Raw genomic sequence first — 25,734 nt, forward strand, 5'->3', positions numbered from 1 at the left:
CTGTTGTGTCATTTTGTGCAAGTACGCATGTATTTCCGTTTTTAGCTAACCTGTCACGTAGTGACAAGGTGAGCTTTTGTGGTCGTCCGTCCGTCCGTCCGTCGTCCGTCCACAATTTCTTGTGAACACGATAGCGACCACATGTTGCAACCGATTTTAATCGCTCTTGCACAAAACTTGTTTTGGTATAATATCTCGGTTCCTGTCGAAAAATGGCCAGATACCGTCATGGGTTCTAAAGTTTTTGGCTCGTAAACACGATAGAGACCACGTTTTGCAACCGACTTTAATTAAACTTGCACACAACTTGTATTGGCATAATATCTCGGCTTTTTGTGAAAACTCGATAGATCCCGTCATGGGTTCTAGAGTTATGGCCCCTTAAAGGACCAAAATTTGCTATTTTGGCTTTTGCAGCCATATAGAGACTTCATTTATGGTTTGATTTGATACAAACTTACACAATATCTTTAACAACAATAGATCTTGGATTCCATGATGAATCCGTCAGATTCAATCATAGGTTCCGGAGTTACAGCCCTTATTGATTTTCTATTTGAGGCCCTTTCAGCTTTTATGCTTTGATTTGATACCAGCTTGCACATAATGTTTATCCTGATGATTTCTAGGCCAAGTTCGAAACTGGGTTATGTGGAGTCAAAAACTAGGTCACCAGATCAAATAAAAGGAAAAGCTTGTTAACACCCCAGAGGCCACATTTCGATCCTATCTTCATGATATATGGTCAGAATGTTTATCTTGATGATTCCTAGGCTAAGTTTGAAACTTGGTCATGTGGGATCAAAAACTAGGTCACCACCCAAATCAAACGCTCCTTGATGATTCCTAGGCCAAGTTTGAAACTGGGTCATGCGGGTTAAAAAACTAGGTCATCCGCTCAAATCAAAGGAAAAGCTTGTAATCACTCTAGAGGCCATATTTATGGCCCTATCTTCATGTAAGAATGTTTATCTTGATGAGTCCAAGGCCAAGTTTAACAGTGAGCAATTTAGGATCATCATGACCCTCTTGTTTATTTCGGAACTACATTATTGAAAGTTCATTATTTTATTAAATTTCCTATTTCAGACGTCATCATTTTATATTCAACAAGAGTACGGAATTTAATATGAAGCGTAATAAGTGTCAAGTATCGTATGTGGTTAACCACTTTTTTACATTCATTTTCCTATTATGGGAGTTTTAAAGTAGGGAAGATTTAAACTGCGACGGTTTACTCATAATTTAGTTTTAAAGTGTGATTATAGCATGACATTTCATCAATATAACGAAGTAGAGCTTTCTTCTGGATTTCCATATACATATACATGTACAATCTTGTAACAAAGTTTGTAATGAATAAAAACCATTCCCTCTATTTTAAATCAAAAGGCTTTGTTTCAAGATATTAGTTGATACAACGACACATATATAGGCATGTTTGAAATGTTTATGGAAGATATATTCTAGTTATTTTTTTACTATTTTGTATCTCATCGAACACTGTGGCTAGCAGTTTTGAAATCTTATGCAGCCAAACCCTTATTGAACTGAATATTAAACATCGTGTTTAAAATCACTTGCAGTCATTCATACAAAAACAAAAACAGACTGTCAAACAGGACAAATCACATCAAAGAACACAACCACCCATACAGCTTTCCGTACAGTGTACACAGACTATATTCCCATATACGCACGGATAAAAGATGAAATGAATAATAAAAACATAAATGTAAGAAACAGACACAAACATACAAGAAGAAGGGACACAGCATGCACCGGTTTGGAACGGTCAGTGGCAAAATGCAGCCGGTTTATTTGCACCAAATCTAATTCCTAAAACCACCAACACGTTCCCATATTACAAGGTAGTTTGAATAAAAGGTGAACTCTCAGCATTCGTGACAGTAACCGCAAGAATACTTGCAAAATACAAATATGCTCGCTCATATAAAAATATGGACCAAAATACATGGAAGCATAATTATGTACCCGATGTTATTATATAAGCCAAGGCAACAATAGAAGCAAGACAATATTCAGGGAAATTTAAGATTGAATGGGCATGGAGTTCCCTGCTTGTCCAATCCATTATCGCACAATACATAAATTATTATTAACGAAATACTCCTGAAAAGGCTTTGAACCTGGAATAATATGGTCAAGGTCGTGCGAATGCAACATACACATAAAGAAGTATATTTGAGCTGAACGAGGTAATCATAAGTGTTGGCGTTACGCAAGTCCTTCAATTGCTCACCCGATGATAGGAAAAAATATTACTTTCTATGTTTCTAACTTACGTAATGACGATTTAAATACAATATGTTTCAAAATCGGAGAGAAAAAAGGTAGAACGGTATTTAATCTAAGATGAAAGGCTTTTCGCTTCAGTGTGACCAAGTAAAACAAAACGTTGAGGATAATTTATTGCTAGATATTTATTTGAACTGTATTCCCTTTCTTCTGAAAACACGTCTCTGCTTTTTCCAACTAAAGTAATAAAAATCAAAATGTTTTAAATCTTAAACTCAAGAAACTATAGCAACCATTCTACTTAAAGCGCTTTGCTAATAAACCTCTCCGCAGTATTGTAAATAACGTCATAAACACTTAAACAAGAGGGCCATTATGGCTAAAAGTGGCTCCCTTGACATAACTTAACTATTTGAAATTAAATATATGTATGACACTTTAAATCTTGCATGGTAACAACTATGTTTATTGTAAAAATAACAAGAAATATCTTTAAAAATGATGGTCGGCGAATTGTAATAAGGAAAGAAGTTTATGAATTTTTCATCTAACATTCATCTTTCATCTAACATTTTTCAAATTGCAAAACTAAACACCGCACTTTAACGATTTAAATGGTTCTCTTTTAATTTTTCGCAAAAGGTTCGTAGGGTTGCAATTTTGTTTCGTTTTCTTAGACGAATAATTACAGCAGTAGTTTGATGAAGATTCATGAAGCGGTTCATGAGAAGAGGTCATTAAACGTGTTTATATTTTTAGCTAAATTGGTCCCTATCCCCATTTGTAACAAAATAGCAGGAGACCTTACGATATTGTTACACATCGAGTTTGATAAAAATCCATTACTTTTTAGTGGTAAATGCGAAGAAAGGCATATCTACTTTTAGCTATAGTGGTCCCTAATAGGGCCCAAGTTCCTATATAAATAAATTTGGAAGAGGACCTTATAATGATGCTCCAGACCAAGTATGACAAAGATCCACCAAGCTGTTCATGAGACGCTGTATAAAGGCATTTCTAGTTTTAGCTCTAGCAGCCCCTAAAAGGGGTCAAATGTCCCAGCTGAATAAAGTTGGCTGCGGGCCTAATAAAGATGCTACAAATCAAGTTTAATTAGAATACATGAGAAAAAATCAAAGGATTTTTTTATTTATTATTTTTATTTATTTCTAAAATTGGCCAACTGATCCCGCTTTAACAAATGCATATTCGCTATTCATGAATCTTTGGACAATGACGTCACACCTATAAAAAAAGTGAAGGTCAAGCAAAACATACAATTGTAATTATTTCAATATTTCTGTTTCATAAGCAAATTTTGACCGTTGTCATATCACATAGATAAACTGTATGCAGCGTACCTTCATTTCGGTGTAATGAGATTCAGTCATTATATGGCATATATATAATGAAACAGATTTCAACTGAGTTCAATATTTGCATACCATACTAAAGAAAAATATTCATATATAATAAATCAGTTAAATAATCTATAACAAATATATCAAAGCAAACACGTACTCATTTTAATATGCAATCTGAGTAAGTCACAAAAGCAAGAAACCTTTTCATATACAGACGACAATTGTAACAAGGAAAATCTTTTAAAAAGCACTTCTCTACATAAAAGACTCTTATCACACCCTTATTCATGTGATACGCAGACCGTATTTAGCTCTTTCTTTAATTTGATATATGTTGGTATTTGAACAGGTTTTTATCATATTTATTAAACTTACTTATCATTTTGAGATATATCAATATTCTTGCTAAATATACTGAGCCAAAGTTAGCTTTAAAACTGTGAACAGCGTCGTTTAGGATAAACGCTTTGTCTACATTTCACTCAGCGTAGCACAATCAACAGAGTGAAAGAAATTGACACTCTCGTCCAATCAGGCAGAGTGTTGCATAAATCCTCCATTTTGATAAATTATCTATAATGCGTTATCAAGTAGTTTGATTTGCAAACTGAAGTCACGTGGCATAGGTAACGAAAACGAATTTAGACGGCGTCGCCGAAAAAAAAGGAGACTAGGTGTCTCCTTTTGAAAAAAATTGAGATAGGACTTTACAAGAATGCCACAGACCAAGTTCAAAGAAGATCCGCAAGATGGTTCAAGGAAAAAAGTCATTGAAAATATTTCCTCTTTTTAGCTTTATTCGCCACAAGGGGCCAAGTGTCCTAATTCGAAGAGTTAACAGATGACTTTATAGAAATGCTGAGGACCAAGTTTGATGAAGATCCATTAAGTGGTTCATAAGGTTCTTTTCTATTTTTAGCTTCAGAGGCCCCTAAAAGGAATCAAGTGCCCCCACTAAAAATATAGAGACAGGACAGTATAATGATATTACAGATCAAGTTTAATGAAGATCACTTTTAAAATGGTTCATGACAATGAGATGTCTCAAAGAGTTTCTATTTTTAGCTCTAGCAGCCCCTAAAAGAGGCAAAGTGCACCCATTTGTACACATTTGAAAGGGAACTTTACAGTGATTCTTTACATCAAGTCTGATGAAGATTCATGAGAAGAAGCCGTTCAAATGGTGTTTTTTTTCTAATTTAGTTCCTCTAGCGAGCTCTTTAATCGCTCGAGTGTCCCCATTTCAATAAATTTGAGAAAAGACATTATTATGATGCTACTGGCCAAGTCTGATGAAGATCCGTCAAGAGACGAAGTTGATTAAATGTGTTCTCAATTTTATTTCAAATGGCCCCTAAAAGGGCTAAGTGTCCAATCTTATATAAACTTGTGAGTGGACCTTACAGTGATACTAGACATCTAACTTGATGAATATCCATTAAGCAGTCATTCATAGGCTCTAACGGCCACGAAAATGTGTCTCCGTTTTGAAACGAAGTTTGGAGATGACCTTATAACGTTGCTACGGGCCCAGTTTGATGAAAATTCATCAGGTGGTTCAAGATTAGTTGTTAAAAAGTTGGGTTTTTTTTCTAATTTTAACTATAGCGGTCCCATTCGCCTCACCCCTCTCTACCCCCGCCTCCTCCCTCTCCCACATCTGATAAGCTTTGAGTGAGAACCTTGCCAGAACGCTACGGACCAATTTTGGGGTAATTCTGGCAAGTAGTTTCAGAGAAAGAAGATGTTTATATAAATTCTGAACAATGGCACTTTCGCTTCAGGTGAGCTAAAATGATATGGCGAGGATTCTATACTGCTACAGTATACATTTTTTTTATGCAATCCATGAATTTACCAAAATTCCACTTTATAGGTTTTATAAAAAAAAATGCACAATTGTTTCTATTTGAAATGCGATACACTGCACAATTATTATGAAAGCTGAAATATTGACAGCTATTGATATACAACTATATCGATGATTTACTTAATTAGTAGGTAACGGTAAAATTATTTTAAATACCTTGGTAGTATGACAGATAACATGAAATAGGTTATTAAAATTTGGATTTCCAATCGACACAATGTACCTAAATATTCATGAGCTATCGTTTTTTTTTTCATATCAAATCTAGATGCCCGAAATCCGTTTAAATCCCCCAGTTCCCTTTACAAAAGTTGTTTTCCATTCCAACCACACGCACGCACGCACACACACGCAAAATACCAACAACATTAATTTTAATACCAGATTTACATGTAAGATATACGTTGAGTATATCGGAATCACAGAACATTCTGCTCCATATGTGAGGGAATGGCTTTAAACCGAAGGTGACGAAAAGTTGCATGAATTTGCAGTATACCATATATAGTTGTATTATCACTAGCTTATTTTGTTCTAATATTTCCTTATTTTAATGATGTTTTTATTAATTTATAATAAACGAAAATGCATTACATTCTTCAAATCTAATTAAACAGACTGTCTATACCAGACTTTGATATTATTTTAGTTCTATTTACATTGGAGTTTAGATAAATTTGCTAACTGAAGAGTGCTAAAACAAATGTAAGTGCTAGCTTGTACCTGTACATTAATGCTATCTTGTTTAAACCAACGACCTCTATCAACCGACACCGAGTACCAGTCGGTGTCAGTAAAAAAGGCTTTTTCTCCAACGTGCAAACTCTAAAATTATGCTGATTGCACCGTTTTATTTACTTTGTAGTGAGCTTTATGTCTAACGTATGTAATTATGCTATAATTTGTGTATTATATAATTATTTTGCTTTTCTCAAAAAGCAATCTTCACCGTGTCCACGAACGCACGCACATTAACACACACGCACAGCAAAGAAATTAGTTTGTTTTTTTCCTCAAACAGTTGAAGTCATCGTGATTTTACTTCCGGAAAAATAACATCGCTTATGTGTATTCTAAAAATATTGGTTTCGGCTTTTGACATTCTCTATTAATATTTGGCGGAGGAAGGACGCAATTATGTAAGTAATACTGTTTTTTTTTTCTTAAAGAACAACCATAGTTGTTTTAGGTTCACTTATTAACAATTTGTTGTTAATATTCATATACATTTAAATTGTTCAAGGACAGAGACACGGAAAATAATGTTTATGAAAACAAAAATCAAATAGTGCGCAGTTAAATCTATAACTAAAATTCGTAAATTACTTGAACAAAGGTGGAAATGAAATGAAAGAGAGACTGTTTCGATAAAACAAAAAGAAAATGTTCTTCAGTGATAGATCCGCAAAAGTTAATGTTGCTGCAAATCTAGCCAGTAAAACGATAAATAATAAAATAAAATCAGATCTAGTTTTCTTCCACCAAAAAAACCCTCTCGGAATCGTTAAAAAAATGTGTAAACAGTTAAAAATGTTTGATTATAAAATTGCCATTGTTTCGAGTCGCCTTGAACCACAAGATGCGCGAAAGAACGTCGAGTACGGAGAAATTGTTTTCAATGTAATTTAGCTGCCACAGATTCTTCTTCAAATTTCGCTCCTGTTCAGAAATTGAACGGAGACTTCTATGATGCCGTAGGTATTTCACAAAAAAATTCTATTTTAATTTCTAAAACGTTAAAACAGCTCGACACTAGTTCCTTTTCAGCGGTATTATCCACAAAATAATTAAAACTAAAACGAAAGGAATTTTAAAAAGTAGGTCCGTGAATGAAAATAATTATATTTTAACGTTAAATCAAAAGTTGTGCTCATTACAGTGCATACAACCGGAATTCAACTTTAAAAACTTCACTTTTCTTTATTCAGTACTGTTAATGTAAAAATAAACCTTTGTACAAATTCTGAACCATGTACCGTTGTATTTAATGTTAAAATTGTACTACTACTAATTTATATTTTAATATACTACTAATTTATATTTTAATATGATAATATTGCACAAGTAATATGCAAAAAGTATTCGATCACAGAGTTTAAATTTCTTCAATTTTGACTGCCAAAAAGGCCTGGAATTTATATTAAGCAAAGGTTGTTATTTAAGACGCATTTTACCATGCTTTGAGAAATTAATATCATATCAACATCATAATGAAAATATTTGACATGATATTAAAAACCGTAAAAAAAGTGCACTTGTAGTTGGTTATAAATGAAAAACGAGGTATATTTGCTTTTTGCAAAAATAATGCAGTGCGATAAGAAGCAAATGATATCTGATATCAAATAATTACATTATTTTCCGTGTCGCCAAATGCGTCATTATATTAACCAGACACCTCTTAAATCTAATTCAATTTAATTTTAATGGCATTGTGTACGTTTTGATTATTGCTGGTTATTGTCATTTCTCCAAATATTATTGAGAGGTTGTCACCTGCTAGACATCAAGAGTACCCTTCATTTTTCAATTTTTATTCAAATATAAGCACTAATTACATAGCTGAAAGTGCATATTTCACAATACAATATCTAGACAGGCAGCTGTGAAAATCTTGCAAATTGCACCGATTACACAAATTGTAATTTAAGAGTTTAGAGATACATGAAATTGTGTTTATCATTGAAAGCAATAGCCGTCATGTCAATGCATGGCACTAATCCTCCCCATCAAGTCCGTGCATGACACTTATGGTTACCATCATGTCAGTGCATGACACTTAGGACCAACATCATGTCAATTTATGTCACTAATGGTCGCCATCAAGTCCGTGCATGACACTTAGGGTCACCATCATGTCAGTGTATAGCACTAATGTTCACCATAATGTCTGTGCATGACACTTAGGACCAACATCATGTCAATGTATGTCACTAATGGTCGCCATCAAGTCCGTGCATGACACTTAGGGTCACCATCATGTCAGTGTATAGCACTAATGTTCACCATAATGTCTGTGCATGACACTTAGGACCAACATCATGTCAATGTATGTCACTAATGGTCGCCATCAAGTCCGTGCATGACACTTAGGGTCACCATCATGTCAGTGTATAGCACTAATGTTCACCATAATGTCTGTGCATGACACTTAGGACCAACATCATGTCAATGTATGTCACTAATGGTCGCCATGATCATGTCTGTACATGACACTTATGGCCAACATCATGCCAGTGCATGGCACTAATGTTCATCATCATGTCAGTGTATGTACTAACATTCTCTATCGTGTTAGCGTATGGTACTAATGTTCACCATAATGTCCGTTTATGGCAATAATGGACACCATCATGTCTGTGAATAGCACTAAATATCACCATAATATCAGAATATGGCACTACTCTAAGATTATATTGAGTACATATATACAATCTCCTCTAGACAAAATTAGCATATCTCGAACTCCAAAGAATAGAGCGTTTAACTTGGAGATAACCGAAATTGACTTAAAGGCGTATGCTAGAATTTCCTGTATATGAGATGGGCGAAAATTTTCCCAATAACAGAATTTCTTTAAACTTTGGATATTGAAGGACAATCATCTCAGAAACAAAAATATGCAATAAAAATCATACGTCACCGGTATCGAAAAAGAGTTATCTGCCCTTGAAAACGCCATTTTTTGGGGTGATGCGGTTTTCAAGGGCATATAACTCTTTTTCGATACCGGTGGCCTATGATTTTTATTGCACTTTTTTGTTTCTTAGATGATTGTCCTTCAATATCCAAAGTTTGAAGAAAGTCTGTTATTGGGAAAATTTTCGCACCAAATTCTAGCATACGTCCTTAGAAATTAATGATATTTTGTGCACGTGTTTTCGCGACGGGACTTGAAAAAGTGTTCGAGTTAACCAGAATTGCAATACGCGAGTTAGAGATATTGAGTGTCAGTTGTACTTTGTTCTCTTATAGAAGACAGTGAAATACCCCTCAGATGATCATTTAATTGCATTTCCACACATTAACTAAGGTTTTCTCGAATTCCTGAAATCCTCCTGAAAGTAAAACTCACTGCGACAAACGCTTTCGACATCTCAAAACAAAAAGACAGAACAAATTGTTCCTCTTACAAAACGATTGTTCATATTTACTGTACGTGAAAAGGAATCTGGACTGGATTCATAAATAACATGTCCCGTTAGTATGCACGTAGTTTTACAGAAATGTTTTCAAATGTTGTTCAGAAGTATTAAAACACACGGTAATCCTCAAATCCTAATATTCTTGACAGGGTTATCGGCTATTTCGCAGGACTTCCCTCCCTGAAGCGGTTTGGTTCGAGCCGTTGTGATGATTGGGTAGACCGCCTCAATCATGTTCACACGTCTTTGCTACTCCTTACTTTGGCCATTCTTATCAGCACAACACATTTGGTTGGCAGCCCTATAAAGTGCTGGGTACCAGCTGAGTTTGATGATGAAGACGAGCACACGAATTCGTTCGAACACTATATCCACAACTACTGCTGGATGAGGAATACTTACTACATACCAATGCTTGACGTTATTCCAACAGACGTCAGTCGTCGGCAGGTATAGTGACAAACAAAAATATTGTAACGCAAAAGTAAAGTATATTCTATCTTAGAAGTCCTGAAGTAAATGGTTGTTTATTCTGTAAAAAACAATGGTTGACAGGTGGACCAGTGAGAGAGCATTATGACATCAAGAATGACGTCATTTTGCCGCATAACGTCCGGGTCATCGCTATTCGGATAGATGAAGTCTGTATAAGTTTCACTGTAGCATTGATATATGTGTTATAGAATAAATAGACAATACATTCCTGTGGTTTATCGTCTGATTTACCACGGTTCATCGTGCAGATGCTTGGATATTTAACCATTCAGACTTACGCCCCTTGATTCAATTCCAGCTCATCTAACATCTAAAACGTGGTTAATATTAGACGGTAAATAATGAAAAGGGTTTGATTATTTTATAACAACTTCACTCTTGAGCGTCATTTGACACTGCAAGTTCTTTTGAAAACCCCATTCCGTTTTTATGCGATTCCTAGAAACTTAACATAATGGCAGAAACTATTACAATTAGTGTCAATGTATTTAGACATGTATTAAGCTGGATTTTACATCATTCTGAACTTTAAAAGTCTGTTGAATCTCAGGAAATAATAATAAACTAATTCAGTTATTTATTTTTCTTTTTCATGGAAGGAAGAGGAAATCACATACTATCAATGGGTTCCGTTGATTCTTCTGCTTCAAGCGTTCCTTTTCAAGCTTCCATTTATTTTATGGAAAATGCTTCATGTCGCCTCAGGTCTGAATCTTAGCAGTCTTTGTAAAACTGCCGAGCTTACACAGTGCACATCACCGGAAGACCGCAAGGGGGCGATAGAGTCTCTCGTCTTTGTTATGGAGAAATGGATACACAGCCACCAACCGTATAAACACAATGCCCTGGCGCGAGCCAAGGCGCGGTTTTCTCACGTGTTTTGTTTCTATTGCAACAAGAGAGAAGGAACATTCCTAACTGGTCTTTACTTGTTCATTAAAGTCCTTTACTTTGCAAATGTGGTTGGACAGATATTTCTTCTGAATGCATTCATTACAACTGACCAAGGTAGCATGTATGGACTAGAATGGCTGCAGTCGTTTAGAAGTGGTTCTAAAGTTATGGAAAGTCAGCGTTTTCCTAGAGTGACTCTCTGTGACTTCTTGATTCGACAAATGAACAATGTGCAAAGGTAATGTGTTTAATTGGCATATGAGGAAAATATCAGTGTCAAAAGTTTGTAAAAAGATTAAAAACAGATAGTTCGATTTGTTCCTCCTCCAAAAGGTTACATAGAGTTTCGATTGAAAATTAATATTTGCAGTCAAATAATCTGTTTTAAATAAAAAGCTCCTACAAGTAATATGCTGTTTAGAGACTTTTAAAATGGGTAATTATGAAATTTTATATTTGATCTGAGCAAAGTCCATGTAGTTCTTAAAGTAAATATGTTCAAAGTAGGGTAAAAATGTAGTAATCTCAAAAATTGAAAAGGTGTTGAAGGCTGTAGTTTGTAAAAGTGACCTTTCATATTAATTTATCGTTACTTTATGAGGAAAACTAATTTAGCTGAAACGTTGATAATAAGTAAAAGTGTTTTGATCTTTTCAGATCATTCACCACGACATTTATGTTGTGATAGTGGTACTGTTTAGTTTTTTAGCTTGAACATTTAAGCGTGGGTGGTTCCGATACTCCCACATTGATTTGGGTATTGTTTTATCGTCCTTTTGATATGGTTCCGTCTTTTGCCAGTTTCTGTGCTATGCAGGCTCCATAACCTCAGATCAATTCTCTAAATTTGGGTTTCTGTAGTTCTGCCTACTGTTCTCTCGTAGTGGGCTAGCCCATTATTTTACTTGGGACCATACGCCGCTTTTCATGAAACTGCACTGAAGTCTGACGTATGTCTCCGTATGAACACATCTGCGGATGTCTCTGAGTTGTATTTTGGTACTTATAACATGCGTTAACGTTGCGTTCTGCTCAACCCAAGGCTAGAGGGCGATTACACACATTTCCACTTCATGAACAGGCTCAATCAAAGACAGTCTTGCAACATCTTCATCGAAAAGTTTCTAGTTATCTAATTTGTTATATTTTGTAGCTTTTTTTACCTATAAAATAGTCATGTAGAGTTCTTCATCAGTAGGCCTTTGTTAAAAGAGAACAGTTTTGCACATTCAATACCCATTTTCACATGTTTTCCGTTGTCATATACACATTTTATATTATAATGTGTGTAAATGTGTTGCATATTCTCCAAAACTGTACATGAGTTGCTAAATGTTTCATATTTCAGGTATACGGTACAGTGTGTATTACCCATAAATTTATTCAATGAGAAAATATTTCTTTTTCTCTGGTTTTGGTTCTGTTTCGTCGCCATACTTAGTGGATATAACTTCATCAAGGTAGGCAATTTCATTTGTCTCTTCCTGGGTACACACATGTTGTCATTTACTTCCTGAGAACTGGTTAATACTGGTTGTTGTTAGGGAGTGACAATTGTTAGGGGGTGACAGTAATTAGGGAGTGACAATTATTGACAGTTATTAGGGAGTGACAGAAGGAATATATTCACCTTGGAAACAACGTGTTGAAATTCTGATATTGTTATTTCCGGCGTTTCAGAAGAATTTTCCTATCGAACGTTTATTCTTTCACAGAATTTTGTTAGGAAATCAGTGAATTACCCATTTTCCTAGCCTGACTCCCTGGCTGCATGGGGTTTTTTTTATAAGTAAAATTTATGCATCTAAAAGGCACATTTTTATCTGATGGCTAAAGCGTTTGTTCGGAGCCAGTGGCAATAAAAATGTTGATATGGAAACAACCTGCTAGAGTTACTTCCGTGCTTAACATATGGAAAATATGACAGAACAAACATAGGGACGGGAGCCAGTCTACATGTTTCCCAACTGACATAGTTTACTTGATAATTTAGGACAATATCTATGCGTTTATGGCAAAACAGTTCAATTCGTTGGGCGTTTAGGGCAAAGAAATATTTGACCAATATCTAATCGTATAAGACAGCTCTATTTTGACAAAGTAGGTTAATGCAATTTTCTTCGATAAAACGCTTTAACACGTGATGTTGCTTGTCATTCTACTCAAATTTACATTTTAAAAGCACACGCCTCCAGATGAACCGATCAAAATTTCAAAAACAGCAATTGGTATTTGATATCGAAAATGATAACCCAGTATTGTTTAATTAAGTAGATATTTTAATATATGCATTATATATAATATAGCTAAACTCCTTCTACTTGCACCAGACGAACGCTTTTGATAGTTTTCTACATACGTATTTTATTCAATAGAGGAGGTTTTTTTTGTAGATAAAAAATCCTAAAATGCACAGAATCATTTTATATTTTCTTTTTATTGCAATTACTATATAATGAAAGCGTTTTCTAAATTTCGAAAAGTTTGACAAAAATCTGGAGGCGTGCAGCTTTAGACAAATTTCTAAAAAGGAGTATTTTGTTCTATTCATTTCTTAAATAGCAATCATCTATAATGCCTTTGAAATAATGAGACTCCTGTTTTACCTATGTATTGAATTATACGAAAATGGCTGTATTTTCGTTGAATAAAAGTTTAAATTGAAAATATGTATAGATACTTATAATCATACCGAACTATTAAACGATACGAGATCTTTATCAAACATGAGTTTTTATAAGATTAACTAAATGTTGTTTACAAGTTTAACAGATCTTTAAGTACTTTATGAACTATTTCTATTTATAACGAAAATGCGTAGTTTCAAAATATGATTTAAATAATATTTACAGTGTTTTTAAGGATAAATGAGTCACAGTCATTCGATTTAGAAGTGCGCCCGTCTCGTGCAATGAGGTCTTTGTCTCATCTACCTTCTTGCTTGTTCTTGTCTACCTACCTATCTTCTTACCTAACTACCTACTTACTTACTTACGTACCTACCTGCTTAACTTTTAAACTACCTACCTGCCTATCTACTTACCTACCTTCCTACCTACTTACCTGCCTGTTAACATACCTAAGTACTTACCTAACTATGCTCTTACCTACCTACCTACCTACCTACCCGTAAATACCTACCTACCTACTTACCTGCCTCCCCTTACTTACTTACTTACTTACCTATCTACCTACCTATTTACTCACTTACGTACCTACCTACCTGCCTACCTTTACCTACCTACTAACCAATCTGCCTGTGTACATACCTGTCTACTTACTATCTCCTTACTTCCCTACCTACCTACTTACTTTCCTGCCTACTTACTTACTTACTTACCCATTTACCTGTTTTCCTACCTGCCTACCTACTTACGTACCTAAATACCTAAGTTTTTTTTTTACCATTTTACCTACCTCCCTACCTTCTGGTCTACTTACCTAACCATTTACCTGTTTTCCTACCTTTTTACCTACCTACCTTTTTACCTACCTCCCTATCTACTGGTCTACCTACTACCTAACTGCCTGCATACTTAGGAAAGTTATTATTTTATTTACACTATCAATATCGTATTCTTGTTAGAATTTACTCATGAACCTCAAATATATTATTTCAAGGTAACTTCATGTATTCATACGGAAGAGCATTAGTGTCATGGGCGTTTTATTTATTAACTCGAAATTTCGAGATACTAACTTAAAATTTCGGGTTACTAACTCGAAATTTCGAGATATTTAACTCGAAATTTCGACTTGACCTAGTAACTTGAAATTTCGAGTAAATTAATTCGAAATTTCGATATACTAAGTAGAAATTTCGAGTTAATAACATGAAATTTCGACTTCGTATCTTGCCGTTTTATCCGCAAAATTTGAACGTCTGTCCGTCTGTCAAAGGCCAAAAATGTTATAAACGACTTGGACTTTTCGAAGTGAAATCATCTATCTACACATCAAGTACCCAACATGTAGCAACTTGAACATATACTACTATACATCAATGTATGACTTTTTTTTTTACTTTATTTGACTTGAATTTACGGAAGAGCATTAGTGTCAGGTGCGTTTTATTTATCAACTCGGAATTTCGAGATACTAACTCGAAATCTCGACTTGCTAACTCGAAATTTCGAAATACTTAACTTGAAGTTTCGAGATACTAACTCGAAAGTTTGAGTTAACAAGTCGAAATTTGGAGTAAAGTAACTCGAAATTTCGACTTCGTATCTTGCTATTTTATCCGCAAAATTTGAACGTCTGTTCGTTTATCACATACTACCATACATCAATGTATGACCTACCCCATAGCCTCTAGAGCTACTCCAGATTTCAAACTGTATACAGGATATATATACCTTCATTTACATGTATAGTATTGTAGTGCCCCCACCCTGGTCACTGTACTTTACTTGGGTTAGGGGTAAAAAGAAATGTTAAATGAAACAGACCAAGGGCAAGGGGACTACAGTCTGGGGACTGAGTCCACCAATTACAATACTGTAAGGTTATTCATTTTGGGGATAAACAGTATGTTGACTCAACTAGGGTCTGGTCGCGACCCTATAGGCTGGTAGCGCCTAAGACAAGGCTGGTAGCGCCTAAGCTAAAAGGCTGGTAGCGCCGAGTTCAAATTTATTTCAAAGTTTAGAATAAACTACTGACAACGTTTCTTTCGGCTTCAAACAACTTTTTATTTATGGGAAGCCTTAACAATAAATATTAATTAAAACTGAATAAAATAATCAGTAATGAAATATCTGGCAAAGTCGTGTAGCAGGCAGACTGAGAACCAACTCTAAAATTACAGTTTTCTATGAGAAAAACAGCCAAATACTGCTTATAAATATAACTGTATAATTTAATGATAATAAGTACCGTGCAGTTTCAAAGTTTGAATAATTCGTATAGGTTTTAGAAGTGTAAATAAAGAAATGTCTAAGAACAAACTGACGAACAGCCTTACTATACGAGAGACGGAGGCAAAGTGATGATTCTAGCGCTCTAATAATTAACCTTTTCGGTATGCATGGTATGCAAATGAGGATGAATACCAAATCTAAATAAGGCCAAAGTCGGAAATACCCGGACAGTTCCGTAACCGAGTTGAGGCTACGAACTCACTTCGGCCGACCATGACGTCATTCGGAATACGAACATTTCCTTACGCAAATAAGGCGGAGCTTAACCTCTAAACAAGTGTAAACAACCAAAGTCGGACAGAAATAAATAATAAAACAATATAGAACGCTACGAATCAACACTACATGCCAGGTATTAAATATGAAATACTTGACAATAAAAGTTAACTATTTCTGCAGAATATGAAGCAATTTCGGTCCGCTTGTACGAGCTTTAGTCACCCGGTGCATACGTACAAAAATCCAATATGGTGACAAAAATCCAATATGGTTGACAACTGTCAAAATTTCAACTGACAAAAACTTTTATCAAGCTTTACAAAGTCAGCAATGGACATTACATGAAAACATCGATTTAATTTAATACAGCAGGTGATTGTTGATTGAACTGTTGAATAACTCAGGCTGACATTGCGTAGTTTTATAAAGAATCCCTGTGAAAGCTAGAATTACAGTTTCACTATCAAACTGACAACCGCATGACATAAGTACAGTTCTACCGTTTTGAAATGCAATTTAGTCAACAATTTAACAATGCGACTGGTTATCTGCCAATACCTAGAAATGTTACTGTGATTAAAAAGTAGCTGAAAGATAGCCTGACAATTTAACATCAAAAATAAAAAACTACCGATAGGCCGTAAAAACAATGCAAAACAATTGCATCAAAACAAGGTCGTGAGGCATCATGCCTCACAGTATGTTCAGGTGGTAGGGGGTCGAACTAGGTCGAAAACCTTCCAGATATGGTCAAAATAGTGAAATATTCTAAGTTTTTGTACTTACCTGGTCACCTTCTATGACCTCCCATCAAAATCTAGATCTATCCAGGTACCCAATCTTGGTCAGACTCATTACTACACGTTCATGTAGGGTATGTTTATATTTCCTTGCCAAGTGGGCTCAAACTAGGTCGAAAAACCGTCCAGACTTAAACATGGTTTAAATAGTGATATTTTTATGAGCAAACGCTGTCCGGTCATCTTAATCATATGACCCTGTGGGGCTACCTGATGGATACACCAGGTACCTAATCTTGGCCAGGACCTATACATCAACGTAAACTATTGAAGTTAGTAACTCGAAATTACGAGATACGTAACTCGAAATTTTGATTTATTAACTCGAAATTTCGACTTAGTAACACGAAATGTCGAGTTAATAAATAACATACAACTGGCACTAAAGCTTTTCCGTATTAACCTGACATTCACAATTATAATCGTAATAAAACGTGTTCTCATAACGGAGGCGGTATCCTTACATTGACTGAGCCATTGAGAATTGACAGTTTCAACCTGATAATAAAATGTTTCAATGGGACGCAGATTGCTCCATTCAGAATTCATGCAGAAATGAGAAAGGGGTGGATTTTACTTGAAAGAAATGGTTGGTTAGTTAAGAAAATATTTCTTCCTACATTGATAAAATACTCATGAACACCTGTAATATTCAGTAGTTTGTGGAGAAGATACAAAAGTCTGTCTTCATGTAGGTACAACCAATTCAAAATATGAGGTATTTTAAAGAAAAAACATGGGTTATATAATACCAGTATATAAAAAAATGTTGTACTTTTGAGTTTTTCTTTTTTTAAAGTACCAGGTTTGCTTAAACATGCCAAAATTAAACGTATGGCATGAACGCCATTGTTCTCAATGATGAAAATGTAAACTGGGATTAGCATTGCGGAGGCCTCTGTTTGCTGATGAAACTATAGCCTTCACATTGTAGTTGGCCAACCTGGCCAACAAAATCTCTACTTGGGCAGATACATGCCTTTTAACATTTAACCCATCAAGGTTAGAAACAATGCTTATCTGACGCAAAACAAAAAACGACTTCACCAACCACTTTTCATGAATAATCAACAAATATCAACTGTAACATCTCATAAACACCTTGGAGTTCATCTTTCTGAGGATGGTTTCTGGCATAATCATATTACACACATAACAGAACGAGCCTGGAAGAGGACCCATCTGATGCACAAACTTAAATTTCAACTTGACAGAAAATCTCTCGACATCATAAGACCCATTCTCGAATATGCCGATGTTGTTTATTGCAACTGCTCCCAATACGAAAATCAGGAGCTTGACAAAATACAGAACGAAGCATCTAGAATTGTGTCAGAATGTCCAGCTTGTTTCATTTCATAAGTTTCATATACTAGTAGCAGTTCCCTTGGGATCTCTTGATACTCGTTGATTACATCATAAACCGATTCTTTTGTATAAAATGAAACATGGTCTCACACCTGAATATCTCTCTTCGCTTGTTCCGCAAACTGCGGGGAAACAGCTACATACAACTTTAGAAACGCCTCCGGCATTCAGGAATTACGTACTCGCACGACACTACTATAATTCTTTTCTTCCGTCAGCTTTAAGAGACTCCTAATTTGCAAATTTCTTTATCTTTGTTCAAACACAGAACCCGTGGTAACATTTGCAAAACATCCTAAACACTTCTACACAGGATCAAGGAAATGGCAAGTGACGCGACGAGTGCAGTTCCCTAAACCAACACTTATTACACAGGAAAAACATTTCTCCATCACCTCTGTCAATGTGGCCTTATAGAGAGTAACCATCATTTCTTTTTTGAATGTCCACTTTACACAAATGTCAGTGCTTTGTCGTTCCAAAAAAAATAATCTAACCTATGTATACAATAACGCTCTATACGTTATATGGTGATCCAAGTCTTTGTGAAAACACCAACAATGAAATATTTCACGCTGTTCAAAATGTCATAAGGGACATTAGACGCTTTCCATGAGACACCAGACTACGTTCGCTTCCAACTTTCGTTAATCAAACTCAAATCTCATCGTCTTCCCATTCATATTTCTTTTAAAAATCATTTGATCGTTGTTAAAATCATATTTCAAAATTATATACTCAACCGTCAGATGTATTAGTAATTTAACTTCAGTCCGGAGAAGACCTCAATAAGCTAGGGTTTCGGTCGTATCCCTTTTCAAATTTAGTGTATCATTGTTAATGTAAATTTCTCTGTTGTAATCATGTCAATTTGTTTGAAATAAAGTATGTTTAAACTAAGGCAGTACCGTGACCTGTTATGATGCAATTTTGCTAGGCCAGATTACACTCGGTCCAAAATCCACGCAAGATCCAGGCCCTATACAGATCAAGGTACTGTTATAAGAGTAACCCTATTGTATTGCACCGGAGAGTGTAAAGTAGGCTTGTTAAAGAAAGCGCATGCTGCTTTAAGAATAATAGATTGCCAGCAAGAAATAATACATGCAATGACAGACTCGATTCACACATTCTAGCACGGGACGGAATTACCAAATCACGGCCTTTTTATTGCAATTATGTAATGATTATTTACTCTTACTGAAAACAGACTTGCCCCCTCGAGCCTCACTTTGAGCGTAGAATTCTTCGTGTGAGGAAGCCATCCAGCTGGATTACGGAAGGTTCGTGGTTCCACCCAGGTGCCCGCCTATGATGAAATAATGCCCGGAGGGGCAACTGTGGTCTTTCTCCACCTAGAAAAGCTTGAAAGTTGCCATATGACTTATAATTGTGTCTGTGCGACGTTAAACCGCACAAAACAAATACTTAAAACAGTATTTTGACTTCATTTTATAAATTTTGAAGTGCTCTGCAACTCATTTTCTTCCAAATATTTTAAAGATTTTTTTTTCATTTTGGACAATTCCATTTGATAAAAAAAATGTGAAATTATAACTTTTTTTCCATTCAGAAATGATAAAATGAATTGTTCATAAAGGGGCAACATCTTCTAAATATAACAATAATGCCGGTCAATATTTTATATTACTAGGAAATATATGCTAAAATGCATTTCATTTTACTGCCCGAGACAAGTGTGGTACATCACACGGTTAATCAGTCAGCGGCCAGTAAAATATCTGCTATGATACAGAGTACATACCAATAAAAGAAATTGATTTTTGTTTCATATAAAATTCACCTACTTCAGATCCATTTTGATAAAGTTTCTACATTTTTACTTCGTCATCAAGACATCCGTGCATTTGCTATAAAAAACAAAAAGAAAAAGAGTGTTGAATAGTATGCAGTGAAATGCAAGTCAACTGAAGTCAGGTACCCTCATATTGCAGCATTTCAGAAAGCGGTCCCCTATTTTCGTTTTCAAGTAAAACAACCCGAAAGCATGCGAATATAAAATTGAAAAGTGTCTCATTTTATGTAAAAAAGAAATTATCCGGTTTACGTGCAACTGCCCCCAAAATGGAAAAAAACCAGGATCTATCTATTAGGGACTTTTTCCGACACCACGAAAGCACATTCTGCTATATAATCTACTATCGGCCATTTAGAAAGAGTCTCTTTAGGTTTATATGTTGTACAACTGCTATTTCACTTAGCTTTACCAATGTATTTGAAATTGCTCTCACAGAAAACAAGGTAAATAAGCCTCCATGGAATTTTATGAACATACGCAGTGGTCCAGTGGTAACACTGTCTGACTACGAAACCAGGGGTCGTGAGTTCGAGGCCCCGCACCTCCAACTAAAAATTAATAACATTGGCATAAGAGTCCCGTGTATGGGTGCGTTACACCTGGCACGCTAAAGAACCAGGGAAGCTTCTTGAACTGGAGCGTCTCCTGTATCTTGCACTATCCTCCCACTAAGATTACTAACAGTCTCACTCTGGAGGAGTCGCCAATATGGGTTACCGGTGGCGACTATAAATAAGCTTATATACAAACATCCATGGGATTCGAAATATTCGGTCATTTTCGTTGTTTTATAGAAAAATCCTATCGTAATACCGACCCGTCGAGACGGGTCGGAAAAAGTGATAATGATATAAATAATTCCAGCCAGTCATTTTATTTGAAATATGTGACAAAAATCTTGAGGTTTGATATCTGATCATAATTCAGCTCTGTTTTGTTTTCAGTGGATAATCTTGATTGTGGTAAAGAGGAACAACTATGATTATGTAAAGAAATATCTAAAACTTGGTGGAAGGACACTCCAGGCTTCTGATAAACAGTTGTGCAAAAAGTTTGCTGAAAAATATCTAAGGTTAAGTATTTATTTCGTTCTAAATTATAGGAGAAACAGATGCTCATCATAGTTACTTGTGTCCTCACCTTTTGACCTTTAAACAAAGCCATTATATATGGCCTTTCAACAAATCCGTGACTTACGGTCTTTACATCTTGCCATTATTTGCTGTATTTCAACAATGTAATGACTTATTATCTACTAAACATTTCATGGCTTTTGTCTTTAACCTGTGTGATGATAGTTAAATCTTTAATCTTTAGCCTGCTGGCGGCAAGTGGTTCTGCCTTTGCGACCAGTGCCTAACAATATCAGCCTGTACGGATCATGGTCCGCACTGTTCGCTTTTCAGTCAGTAAATTTTCAGTGAACACCCTCTTCTAATAATATATGGTACTGCCCAAATTGAATGATGGGCCAGTCCATTTTAGAAATTTAGCAGAGTAAAGGTTAAACGTTGAATCTTTTACGATTCAATGATTTGTTTCGTAAAACTGTCATGTTTTTTCAACCTTTTAACAAACCAGAACAATGTCCAGACATGTGACTTTTAATCAATGATATAACTTGTTGCCTTTAAACAAGAAAGAAATGTGACCTTCAAACTAAATCATGACTTAAATTGTGATTTTCAAGAATGCCAGGACTTGCAACAAGAAGTGACAACCTTGAAATAGCATCATTAATTTTGACTCCCTCAAAATTATACTACTTGTGACGTTGAAACAAAACATTACGTGCGCTCTTTCAACAAAACCCACGAAATGTGAGCTTTTTAACAAAGCAATGATTTGTGACCTGTTAACCATACCCGCCTTGGAATCATTGAACACTAGTACGCCATTTGTGACATTTAACATTCCAATTAACAACACCTGTCATTTTCTGACAATACCTGGAGCAATGATATCTTCTTCCCAGACAATACTAGAAATTTTTATTCCAATAGTACCATGACCTAGAATATTCTAATTCAGAGTTAACACTTCTTGAACAAGTATAAGGAAACATAATGTCATACTGCCATAATGAAATATGTTCAGATTAGTACATTAGTCAGCGTTATTTCATGGTGATGATCACATTAAGAATGGAGGTCAACAATTATAAATATATAAGTATATTGTCTGTGTGTTCACAGGAGATAAACCCTGAGGCCTATCAAATTTAAAAATTATTTTGAATAACCATATCCCTTTTCTTCTCAAAACACAAAATAATCAGAGCCAAGACTGATGAAGTCAGAATATAATTATAACAGAATTATTTTTGTAAAAAAAATATTATCTAGTCGGTAGCCAGACTTATATAAGTATGACACTTCTGTTTTTGATAATCTGCAGGGATGACGGGTGCTTCGTGGCCAGAATGGTGGGAATGAATTCAACAGACATGGTGATCATGGACATGTTTAGCGACTTGTTTGCGGAATACAAGGAAAGACAAAAGCCTGATTCTTCGGACGAAAACAGTCATGGTCACGCAGTTCCGGAACAGTAGTTATAGAGTTGAATTCCGGTGCACTTGATTGGAAAGTTTTATTTTTACCAACGAGCATACCTTCATTAAATGCTAAAAGTTACCAACTTATACGAAATAAGAGAATGATGGACATCAGATTATTTGCCTTGGTCGGAAAATCAACGCAACCATTGATTAGCCGGTAAACTGTAAAAAAATGGTATTTAGCATTCAATTAATTTTTAATGAAAGTGGCCGAAAATTATAATCTTTAAAATGATTTTTTTTCTAAAATAGCATTATTTTCTCTGTCTCATTGAACTGCATTTATATACAGCCAGTGTTCAAAATGTCTGCGGAGCTATTATAACAACAAAAAAACAACATTTATTTAGCCAACTCGGCATAACATATAAGTTTCTTTGGCTAAAGAACAGTGTACATACATATATTAACATAAAACGTGGGTGAATATGGCAAGATCCTATTAATAATACAATACACACTTAATACAATTATGGTCTTCCTTTATAAATCCATGGCCAAATTTGGTAAAATTTGATAATTTGCTATCGGCAGGAAACAGAAAACTATTAATAGTTTCTTAGCTGTTTCCTGTCGATAGCAAATTATCAAATTTGACCAAATTTGGCCATAAGAGTTTTGGTAGATATTTTATACGTAAATATTTATATTTCTGGCAAATGATTACAAAATAATATTCAGTTTCAACCATATCTGAATTACATTGTTGACAAATCCTGATCGTTGTAACGACACGTTTCAATTGCTTGGTTATGCGATGATAGTCTGAAACATGTTAACAATTTCCTTAACAAATTATTTTCAATCTTGTCTATAAATATAATTCATACTTAAAGGATGATTTGAATCTTATATATTAATCAAGTTTTTTCATACCAGTGACCCTTTCGTGTGTATACATACTGATGCTTATAAACATTACAGTGTAATTATATAGTGCGATATTCACGCGACCATATTTAGTTGCTTATATCATAATTGTAGTAGCAATTTATAGATTATAGTGTTGTGCGTAATATATACAGAATGTATTGACTTTGAAGGCCTAGCGCCGGTAAACAACCGTGTTTAATATACAAAAGGTGTTCAACTTGTATTTAAACACTTAATTGTTCAATGATCTGCATTTCATTGCAACAAGTGTTCGATTTGAGATTTATTACAATGATAAATCATTCTGAAACCCTTAGACCAAGAAAAAATTGTATTAATAGTTTATTAGTCCAGTTCCTTCAGTTTGTCCTTAAGATCAATTTTAAGCCATGGCTGCGGTCTCCTCGTCAGGATACCTCATAAACTGTAGACTATTTTGGCTGCGCTCAGAGGCTATGTACATGATATTCCTCATGGGTTGTGACAGTGATTTTTATAATGTTAAGACAGTTAAATATCTGTTTAGATATATAATTTGATACGATGTTTTGATGAAGTATCAAACATTAAGCAAAAGTGTCTGGAAACAGGCTACGCACAATCTTGTCCACAAATTGTCCAAACAAGTAACAATGATTGAAACGTTTTCTATATAGCTTTCAGAATACATGTACACTTTATTTCATTTGTTGACGATTCGAATCTCAGTATTGCCTTAAGTGATAACAAGAATCAAGCGTGTACATCTGTTTCTCACAGTCATTGCCGCCTTTTCTGATAAAGCACATGTTCCACCTGAGTAGAACAAAGCCACACCTGAGTAAGATTGTTCTCATATCTGATTGTACATTTTCTTATACAGGCTCTGTGAACTTGCCCTTTCTTTGTTTTGTTTCCTAACTTTATAACAGAAGACGGTGAAACGTTTCGAGAGAAAATCCTTAATTGGCTGTCATCTGTCTTTTTGCCGGCAAACAGATTTTTGGATACTTAATGGACGTTTTTGGAACGTTTTGTGAATTTCAGTTGCACCCTAACCGAATACATGTATTATGACAAATATAATCGTGATCAGTTTACAGAAATGTTATATCCGAGCTCATTTATTACTTTTCTCAAAGTTTTATATGAAAAGATAAGCTTCAAAAGCACAAACACTATGCTGTCTAGTTTGCAAAGGGTAAAACTAAAATATTTTCGAACCAAAGTACTGAACGTAGTGCTTGAAACAAACATTTTCGAAGTTTTCGTGAATGTCTCTCAGAATGTTAGATTGTAAAGTGTTTAGCTAAAAGTTGAACACCACCTCTCGTAGTGCTAAACATTATATATACAGAATATGTAACCTTCAATGTGCGGTGCCAGTAAAATTACACATACAGAATATATTATGTGCCAGTTAACAGCCTGGTAACGTCTTGCCTATTTCCGTACATTTTCCTGCATTTTTTACTCGAGTCATTTTTTTGCATTGCCTGATTTGTTTACTTTTTTGTTTATTTCGTTCAAGTTTCAAGTTTATTGATAAAGTCATGGCACTTTAAGGGCATCTGACAACAACAACATAAAATGATAAACAGTAACAAAATAATGAAGATGGCAAAAAGCAGCAATGATGCCATTGATATTGTTTCCTTTATACTTATACAGACACTTCAAGTGCTATCCAATCGAAGGCTGAAAGAAAAGTGAAATTTTTTTTTTTGGTTATTATTTTTGTTGTTGTTGTTTTTTATTTGTTTGTTTCTTTTTTCTTTGTTTTAACTTGGCAGCAGCTGGTCCAATTCTTTTGACCAGTGAGGAACGTAAGGTATAATTTTAATTTACAAACCAAACTAAAATCTGGAGCAGAATTACAACCTAGCTTATTTCACGTGTGCAGGCATGTTTTGTTGAATTACGTTTACTCTGTAATTATTTAGCTTATTATATATAATAAGTTTAATTCATGTGCATTTATGAATTTTATACCCCGTTTCTCTAGAGGCCATATTAACTGTTTTACAGCCAATTGTCGGTTTTGTTTAGTCTATTATATTTATTTTGCGCTTAAGTATTTTATTTACAGTTTATAATGTTTATTCTCTTTGCTCTGTGTGATAAAAATTGTTTATCTCTATAACAATAAAGCCGACAATAAAAGGTA

At 34.9% G+C, this 25,734-nt stretch overlaps 1 protein-coding gene across 2 annotated transcripts; it reads left to right on the plus strand.

The window, feature by feature from the left end:
• The first annotated feature begins 6,483 nt into the window (after nucleotides 1-6,483).
• LOC123540711 (innexin unc-9-like) lies at nucleotides 6,484-25,734 on the plus strand. 2 transcript variants are annotated; one of them, XM_045325953.2, is made up of 6 exons: nucleotides 6,484-6,632; nucleotides 9,788-10,088; nucleotides 10,733-11,265; nucleotides 12,376-12,487; nucleotides 21,100-21,227; nucleotides 22,553-25,734. In XM_045325953.2, coding segments are annotated over exons 1-6 (1,233 nt in total). In that variant the 5' UTR covers nucleotides 6,484-6,630; the 3' UTR covers nucleotides 22,710-25,734. The 2 variants fall into 2 exon arrangements, with proteins under 2 accessions (XP_045181888.2, XP_045181887.2); XM_045325952.2 differs by lacking the exon at nucleotides 6,484-6,632 and adding an exon at nucleotides 7,168-7,187.

This window comes from Mercenaria mercenaria, chromosome 16, assembly GCF_021730395.1.
Source record: "Mercenaria mercenaria strain notata chromosome 16, MADL_Memer_1, whole genome shotgun sequence".
NCBI lineage: Eukaryota > Metazoa > Mollusca > Bivalvia > Venerida > Veneridae > Mercenaria > Mercenaria mercenaria.